Source organism: Thermobia domestica, chromosome 16 (assembly GCF_964235325.1).
Source record: "Thermobia domestica chromosome 16, izTheDome1.hap1.1, whole genome shotgun sequence".
NCBI lineage: Eukaryota > Metazoa > Arthropoda > Insecta > Zygentoma > Lepismatidae > Thermobia > Thermobia domestica.
The window spans coordinates 157,472,560-157,489,524 of record NC_137469.1 but is presented as its reverse complement, the minus strand read 5'-3'; the positions used below and the strand labels follow the sequence as shown (position 1 = coordinate 157,489,524).

At 35.8% G+C, this 16,965-nt stretch overlaps 1 protein-coding gene across 1 annotated transcript in view; it reads left to right on the top strand.

Moving 5' to 3' along the window:
- The first annotated feature begins 248 nt into the window (after positions 1–248).
- The window catches only part of LOC145673481 (GILT-like protein 1), a 69,317-nt gene continuing 52,600 nt past the window's right edge, over positions 249–16,965 (top strand). The window contains exon 1 of the mRNA XM_081743222.1: positions 249–563. Coding sequence (XP_081599348.1) covers positions 489–563 — 75 coding nt within the window. The 5' untranslated portion in view covers positions 249–488. The remainder of the gene's footprint in view (positions 564–16,965) is intronic.

The window sequence follows — 16,965 nt, the reverse complement described above, 5'->3', positions numbered from 1 at the left end:
GGAAATGAAAGCATGTATCCTGTGCTTCGTTGTGTGCTTATCAAACATAAAAGCTACATCTAACGGTTGCGTCACCAACATCTGTTTCATTTGTTAAGACTTAATAGAGATAGAATTGCCAGTTAAAAATACTTCAAGCAAAGATTGAATGAATGAAAGATCATAAAAATATATTCCGGATGAAATTCTGTCGTGTCCTGGCAACCATAGTCTTTCTCTCTCCAGTATATGAAGATAACTTCTGTGAGCTCGTGTAAAACGCAAGTGGAGGCGGGGAATCTCAAGGTAAACCCGAATCCAGAGTAAATAGAAGCGTGCGCTGTATCGTGTTGTCAGTTCTACACGAATTGTCTTCGAAGTGAGACACGCACAGAACAGAGTTCTAATGACAATGGACTTGGCCTAATTGACGACAGAGCAGATGCGGCAGACACTTCTACCTCAATATTTCTTCTTTATCGTGCTTTCAGGTAACAGTAACATCTACAATGAACAAAGTGGCCCTAATTCTTCATATAATGTTCGCAACAGTCTTCTTCGTTAGTGAGGCACAAGTAAACAAGGTAAATGATATATTTTTATTTTTCCGTTTAAATATAATGTAAGTTCTGCATGTTTAAAATAGCATTATCAACCAACTCTTCCTAGTTACAACTTTTGTTAATTATCATCCATCAGGGTTTAAGCCAGAGTTTGAAACCGAAAAAAATTTTTTTTTTTAAAAGAAAAAGTTTAACATCACACGTTATATGCATTAGTTAGATAATGAAGACGAATAATAAATGAAAGGGAACGATCGAGAAATTATTATTATTTTTTGTGCTCTCCCGTCGGAAATCGAACGAAGGACCACATGAACCAAAAACACATTAGCTAGCCAATAGAGAAGCGAAAAGGGAAATGGAGAAACGTTAACGTTTGTGTTATTTTGGGCACGGTATGTTTTTACTTCAAAATTTGTATTAATTAGACCAGTGGCGGCGGTTGGGCGTTAAAAGTGGGGGGAGGGGGCAAGACATGATCTGAACATTTGATATCAATGTTAGTTTTCCTGGTTGCTTGTAACACTTTGTTTGAAGAAAGATTGTATAACTATTAGGATACCGTCTTTTTCAGTTATACCGTATATCTTGTTTCATATTTTATTAAGTAAATTGACAAGAGCAACGCACGTAGATATTAGCCGTTTGTACTCTTAAACAACGAAGGTGTAAGAAGTGCTCATGAATATCTGTCTGGAAAATTGTGTGATCAGATTAGGGGTCTATTTAATAACAAATTTGCAAAACAAATGCACAGAAAGGATAATATTAATCAAATAATCATAGTAATGAATAATGAGGCTTGTTTTGCAAAAGTTATATTGAAACTGGAAATTAATGAACAACTTATATTTTTAATTCCACGAATGCTATTATATGTGTTATTACTCTTAGAATGACAGTGAATACTATAAGCGTATGCTACGACATTTAAAGAAATACATTTGTAGCTTCCCGAAACATATTTGCTGCCATTAAGTAGGTTTTCACTTTCTTGGAATATATCAAAACTCAGCAATACTTAGCCACTGTACATTTCAGTTATACAAATAATCCTAAAACCTAGAATCATGCTGAATTCATTAAATTTAATTGTATATACAAAACTGTATATGTACACCTTTAAACTCGTATATTACACCGCAAAATTAATATTCCTTACTGAGCTCCTTCGTGGCTAAGCGGTTAGCGTATGCGCCTTAGACGTGGGAGAGCCAGGCTCGATTCCCGGGGGAGCTCACGTGGTTCGGATTCCATGTTGATCATTAATTACACGTCTCATATGACTTCCATGCTGAACAGGATGTTAAACTGAAAAAATCAAATCAAAATATTATTATTAGAAAGAAGAAAATACATTTTAGGAACTGTCGATTTTTGTACAATTAAAGAATAACTTGTGAAGAACTTCTTTTCTTACGAAACGTTATCTCAATTAGTTGCAGAGCGGCTGACTAACATATCTATCAATTGCAAGAAGAAATGAAAGTACGCTCGCATTGTGGCGCTGCAATAGGTTAATTTTGGGGCCATTTTTAGTGGCAGTTCAAACGCAATTCTTGTAGCTTTCTTAATTCCACGAGAAGACAACCAATACGTACTCATAGAACGACAAATATTTTATGACACCATTTTTATTCTATGAACCAATAATACCTACAAAACTTTATATTTCCAAATGAAACTATATACATTAATGGGTAATTTTTAAAACAAGTGGGGGGACAACTGCCCCCTTTGCCCCCCCCCGAATCGCCACCCATGAATTAGACTCTCGTAATCTGTAAACTATTTTCATGGGAATAGGCTAAGTGTGCCCTTTATAGTTGATAGATCATCGCGCATGGCTTCAATATTCGTAGGTCCACGTTTGATTCTCGATCTGAAATTAGAAGTTATATTTAAGAGCTTGCGGCAACTATACACATTTTAGTCCGTCACGTATGAGAGACGACGTCCCTCGGTGAGCACATTCCCCGGGGAAATGAGGAAGCAAGGAATCGGTTTGGTACCTTTATGTAAGGTACCATCTCGGCATTTGCTTGATGCAAATGAGGAGAACTCAGGCTGGCTGGCTGAAAAGGTTTTCATGCTTTTCGAACCGAGTGACCTCACCGGGAATCGAACCCGGAACTACTCACCGATCTGCCATAAAGCTTTCCGTAATGAGCTACTGTTGCGAAACAAGTGAAGAGCTACTTCAACCAGCTTGGTTAGTTGCTTGGATTTAAGTATAGTGTCTCTTGCAGTACCGAGACGTGGAATCCGAAACACAAGAAACTGTCACCTGGAATCGAACCCTGGTCTCGTCCTAACCATATAGATGCGAAGAAGCTCTTCATCAGTTAGCTGAGACAGAACAGAAAAAAGTTTGAAAAGCATTCATTCTCCCTTTCTTGTTATGCGAAGTCAACATTTCTCATACTCTTATGTCTGCACTGTGTATGAAATATACGCTGTTAAGCGATGCCGTGCTTCCCAGAATGAAACAAGGACACTTTTAAATGCTCAATTAAAATATATATTACTAAGTACGAACAAATGCGAAAGTTTAGATTCGGTCTTCACAATTAATAATACATAGAGCTTTCCCGATAACAGAGGAGATGCAAGTGTTAAAAACTTAAAAAAAAGTAAAAATTACATTATTATTGCAATCACACCCCTCCCTAAGGATGGATGGATGGATGGATGGATGGATGGATGGATGGATGGATGGATGGATGGATGGATGGATGGATGGATGGATGGATGGATTGATTGATTGATTGATTGATTGATTGATTGATTGATTGATTGATTGATTAGGAGTTTAATGAAGATTAAATAGATACTAGGGAGTGCTTTTTCATTGCGTTGGGGTTGTGTGGAGAAATCATTCTAGATCAGAAAATCGGGAACCTTTTCGCAAATTCGTTCAACAACAGGTGGAAGACAACTGTTGCAGATTCTTTACCATGAAATTCATAAACCATCAACAAAACAAGCAAAAGAAAATGATCAGACAAGAATTTTGCAGCAGACGCCCATAAAAAGACATCCCTAAAAGATGTTTTTGTTTCTTTTCAGTGCGGGAAGGCCTCTGTAATTCGGACGCTGAGTACAGTACTTCACTATTAGCCTATATTTATAAATAACGCATTTTATGTATATTCCATACAATTAGAACGTAAGCTATAAGTAATTTAAATTGTCGTAAACTCTATGTAACGTAGGAGTTGCAGTGGCTCAGTGGTAGGGCGTTCACTTCTGGTGCGTGGAGTCCACCCAGCTCACGCCAAGTGGATTTTGTGGTGGAGAAATACTGTGTGCGTAGGTTTCCTCGGGGTTCTCCCATTTCCTCTCACTTTCTTCATTTCTTCATTCATTTCTGATTATCACCGTTTCCTTTAACATACACGGCATAACCGTAGGACGTACAACTGAAATATTCTATTTGTATGTAACGTACACCTCTCATTTAGGGGCAAATAATTATGCCCATAAAAACCCGTTAACAGAGGTTTCACTCTAGCTGGTTTCCGCATTTATTCTCAGAACAGGAAGCGTCAAATAAAATTACTCTACTTTTCTCGCCCTCTCATAACTCAAGGTACTTTTGAACTAATGTTAAAATTAATAATTGGGGAGAGTATATTGAATATGTGGAACTCTCAACTTCGTTATATTTAACTTCCTTGACTCGCAGTTCAATACTTTCCCTTTGAGATTTCTTCCCAAGTATTCTCAGAAGTTAGGCCGAAAATTCTTGATTGCTCACCGAAAATCGAACCCGGGACTACTCACATGGAAGGTGAATCCTTTGACTACTAGTGTACGCCAACGAAGTATATAATGAATGAATTAAAGACTTCTAGACGTTGTATAAATAGTAAATCCGGTGGACTTCGTGTCTAGTCTTTTTCATCAATCTACGAAGACGAGCCTTTAAAAATTCACAAAAAAATGTCTTTACATCAACACCAGATTAGTAATATATATGTTCCTGACATACTACATTTCCCAAGTATTCAATTAAAAAAAACTATAGGGGAACGGTGGTTCAGCGGTAAAGTGCTGAACTCTGGTACGTAGAAGCCCTGGTTCGATCCTTGGCTAAATAAGTTTCTTGTGGACAACATGGTGTCCGAGGGTTTTCCCAGGGTATTCCTGTTTCCTCCCACTTTCTCCTTCTACCGATTCTTCCATCCTTATTCACTTGCTTCAATCATCATCTCCATTAGCCTAAGGAGATAATCGTGGGACGTTAAACTGGAAGATTTCATTTCATTTTCAATATAAAACATGATTCTGTGCCAAACATTTCTTTCGAAAAAAAAAACTAACATTTCCAGTACAAAATGAGTAAAATACGTGTGTCTTTGTGTCACTAAATATTGTAGTATTTAAGCGCTCTACCTATAACAGCGCCATTCAGGCATATCGTCAGAATTTACATCCTTCATTTGAACTCTAATTACTTTTAACGTAGTAAGCTCTATCCAGCCTAAACATTACGAGTCAAAAAACAAAGAAAGAATCGTTCTAATACAGGAAAGTGCAGCATATAATTCTCGTTCACGGATGTTGTCGATACATTTCGTGTCATATAATCCTTGTGATGTGTGAAGTGTGTGTGAAGAAACGAGTGCAATGTTAGAGTTTGCTTGCATGCATTTTGAGCTTCTTCCGTACTTCCTAACCTTGAAGAGTCATTTATGGCTGTTCCTCATTATTCTTTCTCAACTGCAGTCACTTTTGAAATTTGCAATATAAAAGTCATAATTTAGTGCAAATGTCAAACTAAAACATAGAGTTGAGATCTTTAAAGTGACATTGGAATTGCTTAACACATTAAAAACTTCAGACAGATCATGAGGATCCAGAGATATTTGGAGAAATGAAAGTTAAGGAGTAAAATACGCTTAAATTTATTTTATAGAATAAGTGACTATCTGCTTTCGATTTGCATTAAGGGTCTTCACTACACCGAAATTAAACTACTGCTAATTTTACAGTTTTTCTCTATTATCTTCAAAACAAATAAAAATATTCGAAAAGTAGAAACGTAGTAAACTAGACAATACGATTCTGCATGTGATACCGTTATGACAGCTCATCTATCTGCTTTCGATATGCAACTGTAGATAGATTTAGCATTTTTTGCGGATTCTGTAAATAGCGACATACCAAAAGCAGATAGGTAAATTGTGGTAAAGGTATCAAATACAAAATCGTATTGTCTAGTTCACTACGTTTCTACTTTTCGAATATTTTTATTTGTTTTGAAGATATTACAGAAAAACGCTAAAATTAGCGGTAGTTTAATTTCGCTGTAGTGTAAACCCTTAATTACCCGCTTCGCTGGGTTAAAACAAGAAACTTACAAGGAAAGTACTTGAGCTCGAACGGGTGAATACGCACAAAAAGGAAAGCATGTGTAATGTTAGCACCCCGGAATCAAACGGTGATGTCCGTTTTTCTGCAAGATGCTGTAAAGTGCGCAAGAACAGGGCAAAGTAGAGCACATGCCATAACTACAGGGCACCATCTATAAACTCTGAACCTGGGCCATTTTTGCGGAAACGGTTGGGTGGATGGAAAAATCGGCGCACACGTATCCCATTATTTTTCAGGCCACACATTTTGAATGACAAAGTTTTGCCCCAGGGTCCCCCGGAGGGTCCCAGACAGGGTCCAATCAACTTTCAAATAGTAAGGGCAGTCAAGTGGTATATCGTTGGAAAAGTATTGTGAAAAGAAACAAGCTGCAAAAAGTCCCGAGTCTATGCGCAGCCTATGCAAAATGGTGGTCACATACTCTTTCATGACAATTATGTTGACATTTTGACTGCGTACCATTTTATACAGGGTGAGCGTAGACACTCGGGACTTGATTCATGTTGTTTCTTTTCACAATACCTTTCCAACGAGATTCTACTTGACTCTCCTTGCCATTTGAAACTTTTGCTTGGACCCTGTCTGGGACTCTCCGGAGGACCCTGGAACACAACTTTTTCATTCAAAATGTGTGGCCTGCAATATAAAGGGATACGTGTGCGCCGATTTTTCCATTCACCCAACCTTTTTCGCAAAAATGCTCGGGGTAAGACTTTATAGACGTGCTCTACTTTGCCCTGCTTTTGCGGACGTTTACACCATCTTGCAGAAAAACGGACATCACTGTTTGCTCCCGAGATGCTAACATTACACATGCATTCCTTTATGTACGTATTCACCCGTTCGAGCCCAAGTACTTTCCTTCTTACTTTAGTAACATATTCCGTTAGTCAGTCACTTTTTACTATTACTGAAGCGCACTCTAATATCGGTCATTTTCGTTCATTTTTATATATGTTTTCCTTCTTCCTCTCCCCTAAGTTGCGGGTCTGATTTTCGATTTAAACGGCATCGGAAGTGTCACTGTTTTTCTCAGCGATCCCGAAAACTATGGATTCGGTACTAATATCGGTCATTTTAGACCAATTATATATCCTTCCCTAAGTTGCAACATCAAAATAAAGTGATAAAAGCTATCATACACCCGAACCACATCTATGTTGAAAATTTGATCGAGATCGGTCGGGTGATTCAACAGTTATTAAGTCACAAACATAGTCACTTTATATATATATATATATATATATATATATATATATATATATATATATATATATATATATATATATATATATATATATATATATATATATAATTTATTTGGGTTGTTAAGAAAGACAATTATAACACTCCTATGAAAAAGAAACATTACTAATTATGTCCAGAAGACTGTATAGCTAACTGCATTGTAATTTAACTGGCCTAAAATAGATTTTTTAAAAAGTTTTTCTACAAAGCACAAATATCATCATATTTAAGTTACATGATAGGGGGTCTATTATTTTAGCATTGAAGCGTCACAAATTTGACCTATGGTGGACAAGGTCTTTATTTCCCCTTCCTTCTATTTCTACAATAGCAACCAAGAAATTTAGTGAGAATTTTCATAACGGATAGCTCTAATGCTGTTGTAGGAATGCTGTATTAAAGAAAATATTAAGGATGATCAAAATATTCATAATTTTTATCTAAATTTTACACAACGCGTTGTAAATGACTCCCGTTCCCAGATCCAGCAAAATGGTTGATGACTTTGAGGCTCATTCCGTATCAGACTTCGCAAAACTTGGGGATCGCAAACCAATGTAAATTATGCAAAAGTCAATTACTGCTATGTATATTACTGCAAACAACAACATAGATTTTCCGTTGCATTGACGCAAACTATTTTCGGGTTCGCATCTTGATCGTTAATAATATCTAAAAACAACGTTCCTATGAATAAGGAGTAAAGCAAATCCATTCAGCCTATTTTCACTTATTTCCTAAATATGTTTTAATTAATTCCAATTTTGAAACTGCAGGGGCAGAAATTACAGCAACTATTTTAAATAGAATTTTTATATGTAGGAAAATAATTCAACCGAACATTATGAAATGACACGCCAGATTTAGTTGGAATCGTAGGCTGGAGAATTGCTAGTGCTGTAAGAAATATTCCATCTAAAAAAGAAGTCATGTTGTCTAGTCATACTTCCCTCTGTCATGTTCCCTCTCATATATTGCTAATTAGTACTTCTGTTATTTGCAGTCATGGATTCAGTTTTGTTATTCGTTATTATATTCAGTTTTTTGCTTTAGATAAACACACGGCTTAAGTTTTTTTTCTTCTTAATGTCTTTGGATAAAATGAAACAATGACTCTCGCAATAATATAGACGACTTCCAAAGAAAAGCCTACTTTCTTGAGTTGTGTTCTTCTACCTTGAGAAGTTAATGTTTGGATGGGAGAATGAAATATTCCAGTTTAACGTCCGACCATTATACCCTTTAGGTCAGCGTTTCCCAACCTTTTTCAACTTGCGGCACAGTACAGGTGTAACATGAATTCTCGCGGCACACCTATAGAATTATTATTATTATTATTATTATTATTATTATTTGTAAATAGAAAATACCGCGGCATTTTTTCTGTGATTACTGTCATCCTTCTCACGGAGAACAAAGCTCGATCACCGGTATTTCCCCGTAATAAATCATTATGCTTATTTTTTAATTTAATTTAAAAATAGAAAACAATTGCAATAAGATATAGGACTCAAGTTTTTAAAAATACACTTTCTTTCTCGAAAACTATCCAACCTTTCACTACGAAGGAAGATCACTTAAAAACGAACGAACAAACAAATATCTTGTACTTTTAAAGCACAAATGTAGGTAATTTGTATGCATGTTTGCTTTCCCGAAAGAATTGAATGATATTTTAAAATTTCAAGTTATGAAATAGTTTGCAACAATAAAGAAGCAATAGTGCTCATAACAATGAAAAGATACTTTTTTTTTACTACAGTGTGAAACTTAGTATGAAGGGCAGTATGAAAAGTAACACAATATGAAACTTAAAACTATAGATTCACAGTAGAGGTTCATAGTAATGTGAAATACATATACACCTTTTTCCCTATGTCTTGGAATTTGATTGCTATAGAATTAATAATATTGTTTCGATTTCTTCGCGGCACACCAGCGACCCATTCGCGGCACACCAGTGTGCCGCGGCACACCGGTTGGGAAACGCTGTTTTAGGCTAAGGTAGACGGTTGATTTAGGCAAGTGAATGATGATGGCAGAATTGTTAGAATGAGAAAGTGGAAATACTTCGACAAAACTCACGGACACCATGTTATCCATCACAAACTTCCTTAACCTGGGATGGAACCAAGGACCCCATGCACCAGAGGTAACCACTTTACCACTGAGTCATTGTGCCCTCCCCTCTTTGGATGCGAAATAAGGAGTGAACCGAAAGATGAATTCAAGTATATAGTAGTTATTTACTTGCACCTTACCTTTCTTTACTTCAGAATATAATGCGATAGAAAATTTTTACTGATCCCCTTTCGGGTAAAACTTGTTTTTTTTTTTTCGGCGACCTATTTTTGTTGATTTTTATTCAGTTTTTACTCCTGTTATTTAAAAATGAGGTTTCCTAAACCTTTCCGGAGGATTTGAAGCCATATAAGCTCCACTCTACGGAGGCCATTGGCAAGTTGTATCGGTTGTTATTTTATTTCTCCTAACAGTGACGCCCATATTTCTACCTGTAACGCCCATAATCCTAGCACCTTGAAATTTTTGTTAGGGGGAGACTAATACTACAATCCACTACATTTATGTATTATTGAATGGGTATTATTCTGAATCCAGAAAAGACGATAAGTGATTGTAAAATACTCCCATCTATATTTTTAAAGGAAAAAATGATAGAACTAGATTGTTTTTATGAGAGAGTGTACAGATGAAGTGTTAAGATCAAAGTTTCATGCTACATCAATCATTTCCCTGTATAAGAAGTATAGTTTTGTTGAGAAAGAGCACAGATGTATGTTGAGTTAGAAAGATTTTTGGGGGGTCTGGACTCGGTGAATCCCCTCCCTGTGGAGGTATTCCTGAGTGCTACATACACGTACGACTGCATGTAAATAAAAGTTAAATAAAAGTAAAAATAAAAGTTTCTCCTTAGGCTGTTGACAGTATTTCAAACCAATTTAGTGTGGGTATAGAGACATGTAATTGACATACTGTATCTGTGTGTTCCAACTGTATTTATTTTATATTTGCTCCTTTGCTTTATACACTGCATTAAGCGCCAGTAAGAGATCCGATCACTTGAAAACTATAGAAAACATTTGCTATTAATTAATTGATGCAAGTTCTATCGATGCTGATAGGTTTAACCGAGTTTAATATCCCTTCGCGATACAGGACCTAATGCTTAAAGTGGGATTGCAGAAACTACTCAGTCGGGGAACAAACCTATGACTACGTGTAGACAGCTGGCATGTTAGCCACTCGACTACGAAGAGTCACTGAGTGTCATCTACCAAAAGAGGATGGCATGCAGTGGCGGATCTACAAGGTACGTACAAGCTGGAAGGTCTTGTAAGAACCCATCCATGTGATAGAGATATATCACGAAACAAATTTCAAGAAATTGTAACAGTTATCTTTTGCTTCTGGTGCAAAATGAGAGAAAACACATTTTTGTTGCTTTTCTTCATTTTTTTAAAAAAATGTTTTACTACCAGCACACAGTGACACAACTTATAATCGTGATCCATTTAAGAACTAATTCGTCGATTGCATGTGATTGCAAATTGATTTACAATTTTTCATAGGTCCTGCGGAAGTTTCCAACAACTCTCTCCCGGCTTGGTTGAACCTTGACATTGTGGATCTCAAGTATTGTTTTACACATTGCATAACAGACAAACTACAACTGAAACTGTCTAATGTTTCAAAAACTTTACAATAAAGAATAAAAGATAACGCTTATTATAAACTTTCAAATATATATAAATAATAGCTTCAATTATTTTTGTCACTCTGACAGTGTTGCCACAGTCCTAGGTCTGGAGTAGGCTGAAAAATAGTACCAAATTGAAATAAAAACGGCTGAATTCATTATTTTATACCAGTGTAATACATGGCTCAATAACATGAAGCTGAAAGAGGTAAAGTTCTAGAACATTCTCCCCCTTCCCTCTTCCAAGAGTCCAAATCAAGAAAGTGCTCTTTTTGAAAACGTCCAAATAGGACGACCCCGAACAACCGTGGAAGTAGATGATTTTTTTTTTTTCGTACGTTGGAAGTATAACAGGGGCCGAAAATTAAAAGAAAAAACAGTTATCATCTTCGGTGTGTATTGTAGGGAAACCAAACGCACCTCTATTTCAAAGTGACCAATAAACCAAAACAGTATTATGGTCATATAAGAAAAAAATAAATAAAACAAGCAATACATCAATCATCTCCGAGTTCGTCTGTAAACAATACGTTATAATAAAACATTAAAATATAAATTATTACAATGTATTCTCGCTTATTTTACGACCGAAGGAGGATAATAGACTGTAAGAAGAATATAAGGTAAGTAAACTGACATTTGTAAAAAGAAATATAAAACCGGTCCAGCGTCCTAGAACCTTGCCTGAAAGACACCACAACACATTATTAATAATTTTAAGTCACAGTGGTATCTATGGTGCTGAATTGGGTAGAATTGTACCAAATTTTTCACAAAAGGAGCTGAAAATGCCAGCGTGGTACCAACGGGCCGATGAATGACAAAAAGGGCTGAATTTGGTACAATTGTGCCAAGTATGGCACCAGTGGCCACTGATCACATGGACAGTGTTGGGAAAGCATGAAGTGAAGAGCAATGTACTCGAGCCTCATTCAAAATTTTAGCAGATCATGATTTGACACTTCTTTCAAAAATTGTAACAAAAAGAACCAAGACTAGGTTATATACTGTAGGATATGTTCCGTAGTTTTTTGTTTCCGCATACTATTATTATGGTGTAGCGTTCTAGAGACGGAATGCATACACAGTTCCGTTTGTTCTTTTTTACGGTATTCACAATTAGTTAAACCTGAAGAGGCATATCAAGGACTTAGTTACGGTCAAGAAAATTTCATTTATATTCGTACACGGAAATCCTGCAACGAAACAAAAAGAAGAAGAAGAAAAGGAAAGGATTACAAATGCTATAACTATCGCAGTGCATTAACCACCACATTAATTATTTTTAGATTGAAATTACACTTTCAAGCAATATTTATGAAGAGCTACAATCAAATAGTATGGGAGCAGAACACAGGAAGAAGTGAGGTTATTAATAATCAGAACAAGTTCTGAGATACTCAGTGATTTTTCCCTATATAATTGTAGTACTGTACCATTTTTTTAAAACAGTACCTGTACAGCCCTGATCCAATTATTTTTTACTGCTAAAAGATATTAGCTTAAAACTTCGTTGCGGAATAACTATAATGCATAATGCATGATCTTCGTACCGGTACAAAATACTTTTTGTTATTTTGATGAAGGTCGTTGTATTTATCACGTTTTGCTTATATTGTGTTGCTAATTTTCTCTACTTTAGGGGACACACTACTTCAGTTGTTAATTACTCATCTCTGGGCAAAGGATCTCGTGTTCGAATTCATACCATGTCATTTTGTAATTAAAACTATTTCAATGTGAGTTTACTTGGGATTCCCTTGCTTTCTTCCCCGTTGTGTAGCTTTCCTTCTAATGTCCGTTTCCTTCCATGGCCTTTCGTTCATTATTTTCTATTCGTAAGGGGAGAGGCATGGTGGCTAGCTCTCCCCGCTCGTCTGTTGGCTAGCGCGTGTGCCTTTTGTGGTCCCGGGTTCGATTCGCGATGGGAGAGCATGTGTGGAGTTTAACTGTCCTCGATATTTCTGTGCTCTTGTCCCTGTCGTGTTAAGTAGCGTACTGGAATGGAAACAGTATAATTAAAAAAAAAACGGTGGTCATTAGGGAATAAAGTTACTGAAGAATGTTCGATTTATCAGTTAACTTTTTACAAATAAAGAAAAAGTGGCTCAGTGGTGGGTGGGGTCTCTGGTTCGATCCCAGCTAAATAAGTTTGTGGTGAACAACAGCGTGCCGTGGGTTTTCTCGGGTATCGTTTCCTCCCACATTATCATTCCATCACCATCATCCGTCTTTCTCAGCCAAAAGAGCATAATCGTTGGACATTAAACTGAAAGATTTAATTTATTTTCTGTTCTATTCGTGGCTTTTCCTTATTGCTTTTGAATTCAATGGAGGAAAAGACATGAGCAGGAAACACCACAAGAGGGAAAGCCTCGACCAAAATCATAAACGCAATGTTTTCCATTACGGGGTTTCATGGCATAATTTCAAGTCGAGTGGACTTTGACTCACGAAGTGGCTTTTTCTCCAAGTCAAGAGCGTTCACCACCAAATTCTTCTCTTTTAAAATGAACTTAGTACTTATGTACAGTTAACTATATAAATACCGTCTATTAAATTTCATTTTCTTTGTCCAGTAGTACGCTTAGTGGTAATTGTCTGCAACTTTACAGTTTCAAACTTTTCATTTATTATATATCTAGATATTAGATCAAAAAGATGGGAAGTAAGTTCAGGAAGTTTCAATTTTAATCATGGATTTTAGTGTACTAATTCTATCGTAGAACGTATGTACGACTCTCGCGGTTGTATTCGTTATCAGTAAAATGGAACTGAATCTCGGACCTATGTGAATCAAAGAACAAAATGGTATCATAATAAAAAAAAACATCGACATATGGAAGCATAGTTTTCTGTGCGGTTTACACATCAGTAATCGTGATGTAAAAATATTTCAGTACGGAAAGGTTATGGCTATGGACCAGATTATATGAGACATCATTCTACTGATTAAGAAGAAATCTGAATTACTGCAATAGGCTCGATACGCATCGAACTCGGGACCTCGTTCACAAAGGCATGCGCTAGCCACTAGACCAAAGGGTAAGTCTTGTGTGAGAAAACCCACGGAATTTAGAATATAAGGATGCACAACTAGGTGAAAACGCACAAAACCTCATCATATTATCTGCATTCCACAAATTCTTCCGTTAGCATTATTTTGCATTTAATCTGTGGAACATAAGGTAAGGACATAAATGATTTTTCTGATGCTAGGAATTCAATAATCCCAATTTCAATATTCGACCAATATATTCTTCAAATACTAGATATTCGGTTGTTTGAAAACAAGAATTTTAGGAAAACCGTAAAAATGGATCAAAAGATTGCAATCTTGGCCAATGATTAGTTTTTGTATCAGAGGCCTCAACATTTTTGAACGGTCTCTAAATCGAGTTTTCCTATTCTGTACGGAATAAGCACATCATACTGACTATATTTCAAAATTTTTGTTGAAATATAGTGGATCTTTTGATCCAAAAATATTCGTAGAATCGTTTTCGTTCATGTGACGAATCAAATAATGAACAATCATTCAAAGAGTAACTGTCAGAATAACTATTCAGAATACCTAACGGACATGCCATGCGTGAGTGATGTAGAAGATCCTGAGTTCGATTCCCGGAGGAAGAACAACGAACGCACTACGATGTTCAGATCCGTGTCACAGAGACTGGATCAACCGTAAAGAGACCATATTTGTGTCGCTTAACTTATCAATGCTGCAACTAAGAAAGGAAGTTTTCTGGACAAGAAGATGACCTCCCTCCCCTTCCTTGAATCCACCACTGAATGGAGGCATTTAAAATTTTCAACAACTAACTGAGTGAAAATATCAGTACTATACTAGTTCTCTGTAGTAGAGTTTATTGGGAAGATGTTAGACAAATAAAGTAAAAAATAAGATAGTTACACATAAAAGTATTTTATTCAGAAATAATTTAAATATAAAACGTGTTATTTAAACGGGATTTGTGTAAATAACAATTCTTTTTTTTTTTTTGTTTTTTTTGTTTTCATTATTTCGTTTAGTCTTCTATTTCTTGTTCACTATCGTCACTGACAGCGTTGCTGATAGTATCCCGATCGAATGTAAGGTTTTTCTCAGTTTCAGGATTTTCTTCTTTAAATGGATATTTGCGTAAATTTAAATCTCACTTAAGAATGGGATAATTCCTCTCAACTAAAGCACAAGGAGAAGCTTTTATAGCCAAGTCCAACTTATTCAAAATTGACATAGTATTCTTATTGATAAGAAATAAAAAGAACGGTGGTTCAAAGTTTGAACCTTGATATATACCCATAATAATCCAACTTAAGTAATTATATTCTGCTCGCGATGCTTTAGGTAAGATTATGTCAATGTCAATGTCAATAACTACTTCGATAATCCAAAACTCAATAATATCTTAAGTAACACCCCATGATAAGGCCTGTCAAAAGCTTTTGCAAAGTCAATACATATGGATCAACCGTGCAATTATTGTTTAATTCTGAAATGTTTTGAATATATTTAATAAGTTCGTCAATATCAAATGTCCCGGATAGAATCCGTATTGATATATGGATATCCATGGCTCAACATGATTATTTTTTATTTGTTTATATGCATTTCTGTGCATTACTAGGATGTATGACCTTAAGCCCGTCATGAATGAGGATAACGTGCCTCTGCGAGCACACTATCCAGGGAAGGGGAAATGAAGGAAGCGACTTGAGACCTGTATGTTAGGTATCATCCCGGCATTTGCCTGGTGTGAATTAGGAAAACCCAGGAAAAGCTCACTCAGGGTGACTGGCCTGATAAAGCTGTTACACCTGTTCGACTGAGTGTCCGAGGGAATCTGAGATGGGACTGGCACCGAAGGAGAGAGTGTTAGCAACTATCTAACGTGGAGTCATCAACATGATTAATAATTCTATTGAAAAGAATATGCCCAAATATTTTAGTGGCAGTTGATATGAGTGAAACATAATTATTATTATTATTTACTGTTAGATTCGGATTACTTTTTCTAAGATACGACCACTTTACTGATTTCCCGTAATATAAGAAACGTTAACATTTTGAAATTGAAAATGTAGTACAAAGGTATAACTAATACATCACCACCTCAATTAAATATGAAACTAGGAATACAGACTGAAGCATTTGATTTCCAAGGCTGAAGACTATTTATGCATTGTTTAGTATCAAATTCTGTTTTGAGCAACTCCCAATGTACACATGTCGGGAATTATACAAGATTCTGAAGTATTTGCACTTTTAAAATACTAAGCAAAACCGCCTACTATATATCTGTTGAGATTCGTTTCTTTATTATTGTAAAGCATATAAGCCTACTTATTGACCAGATTTTTCTCTTTCTTGAATTTTAAAAACTCTTGTTCAAAGTATTTTTCGTTTGGAATATATAACATTTGTACGCAGTGATTTTTCCAATTGTCTGCTAAGCTGGATAAAGCTGTTATGATTACGGTATATTCCAAATTATTCTTGAGTTTCCTATAATATTCTTTTTGTTATAGAGTAATAATGATTCCAGAGGGTTTATGTGTTTCCAAAAAGGATTTATGTGTTTCTTAAACAATGTTTCCTTACGTACATACCTATCAATAACACAATTTATAACTTGATAGAAAAGGTCCACGATCTCAGCAATATTATTGCAAATACCAATTCATTCCGATTTTGTTTCTCTAATGTTTTATATTAGTTGAAAAAGTCAGCTTTACTGTAATCTCTCTATGTAAAAGAAGTCTTGACTGATAACTGATCAATGCCTAGGCAAAATTAGAAAAAAATTGAAATTTGGACATTATGTAGGTTTTCTGACGTAAATTGCCTCAGCTGACGGAAAAGTACCTAAGAAAAGGTATTTGGAAACTTGACGTGGGAGAGATAAATGGTATGAGATATAATGCTATGACAAAATATACTGTTATCTTGGAATTCTATAAAGTTATAGGTGTGAAATTTGATACTGTTGAAAATGATTAAAAATGTGTTTCAGCGTTTTTGATATCTAAGCTAAAAGAGGAAAAATGGGGTTGAAAATTCTATGTGGAAGGAGT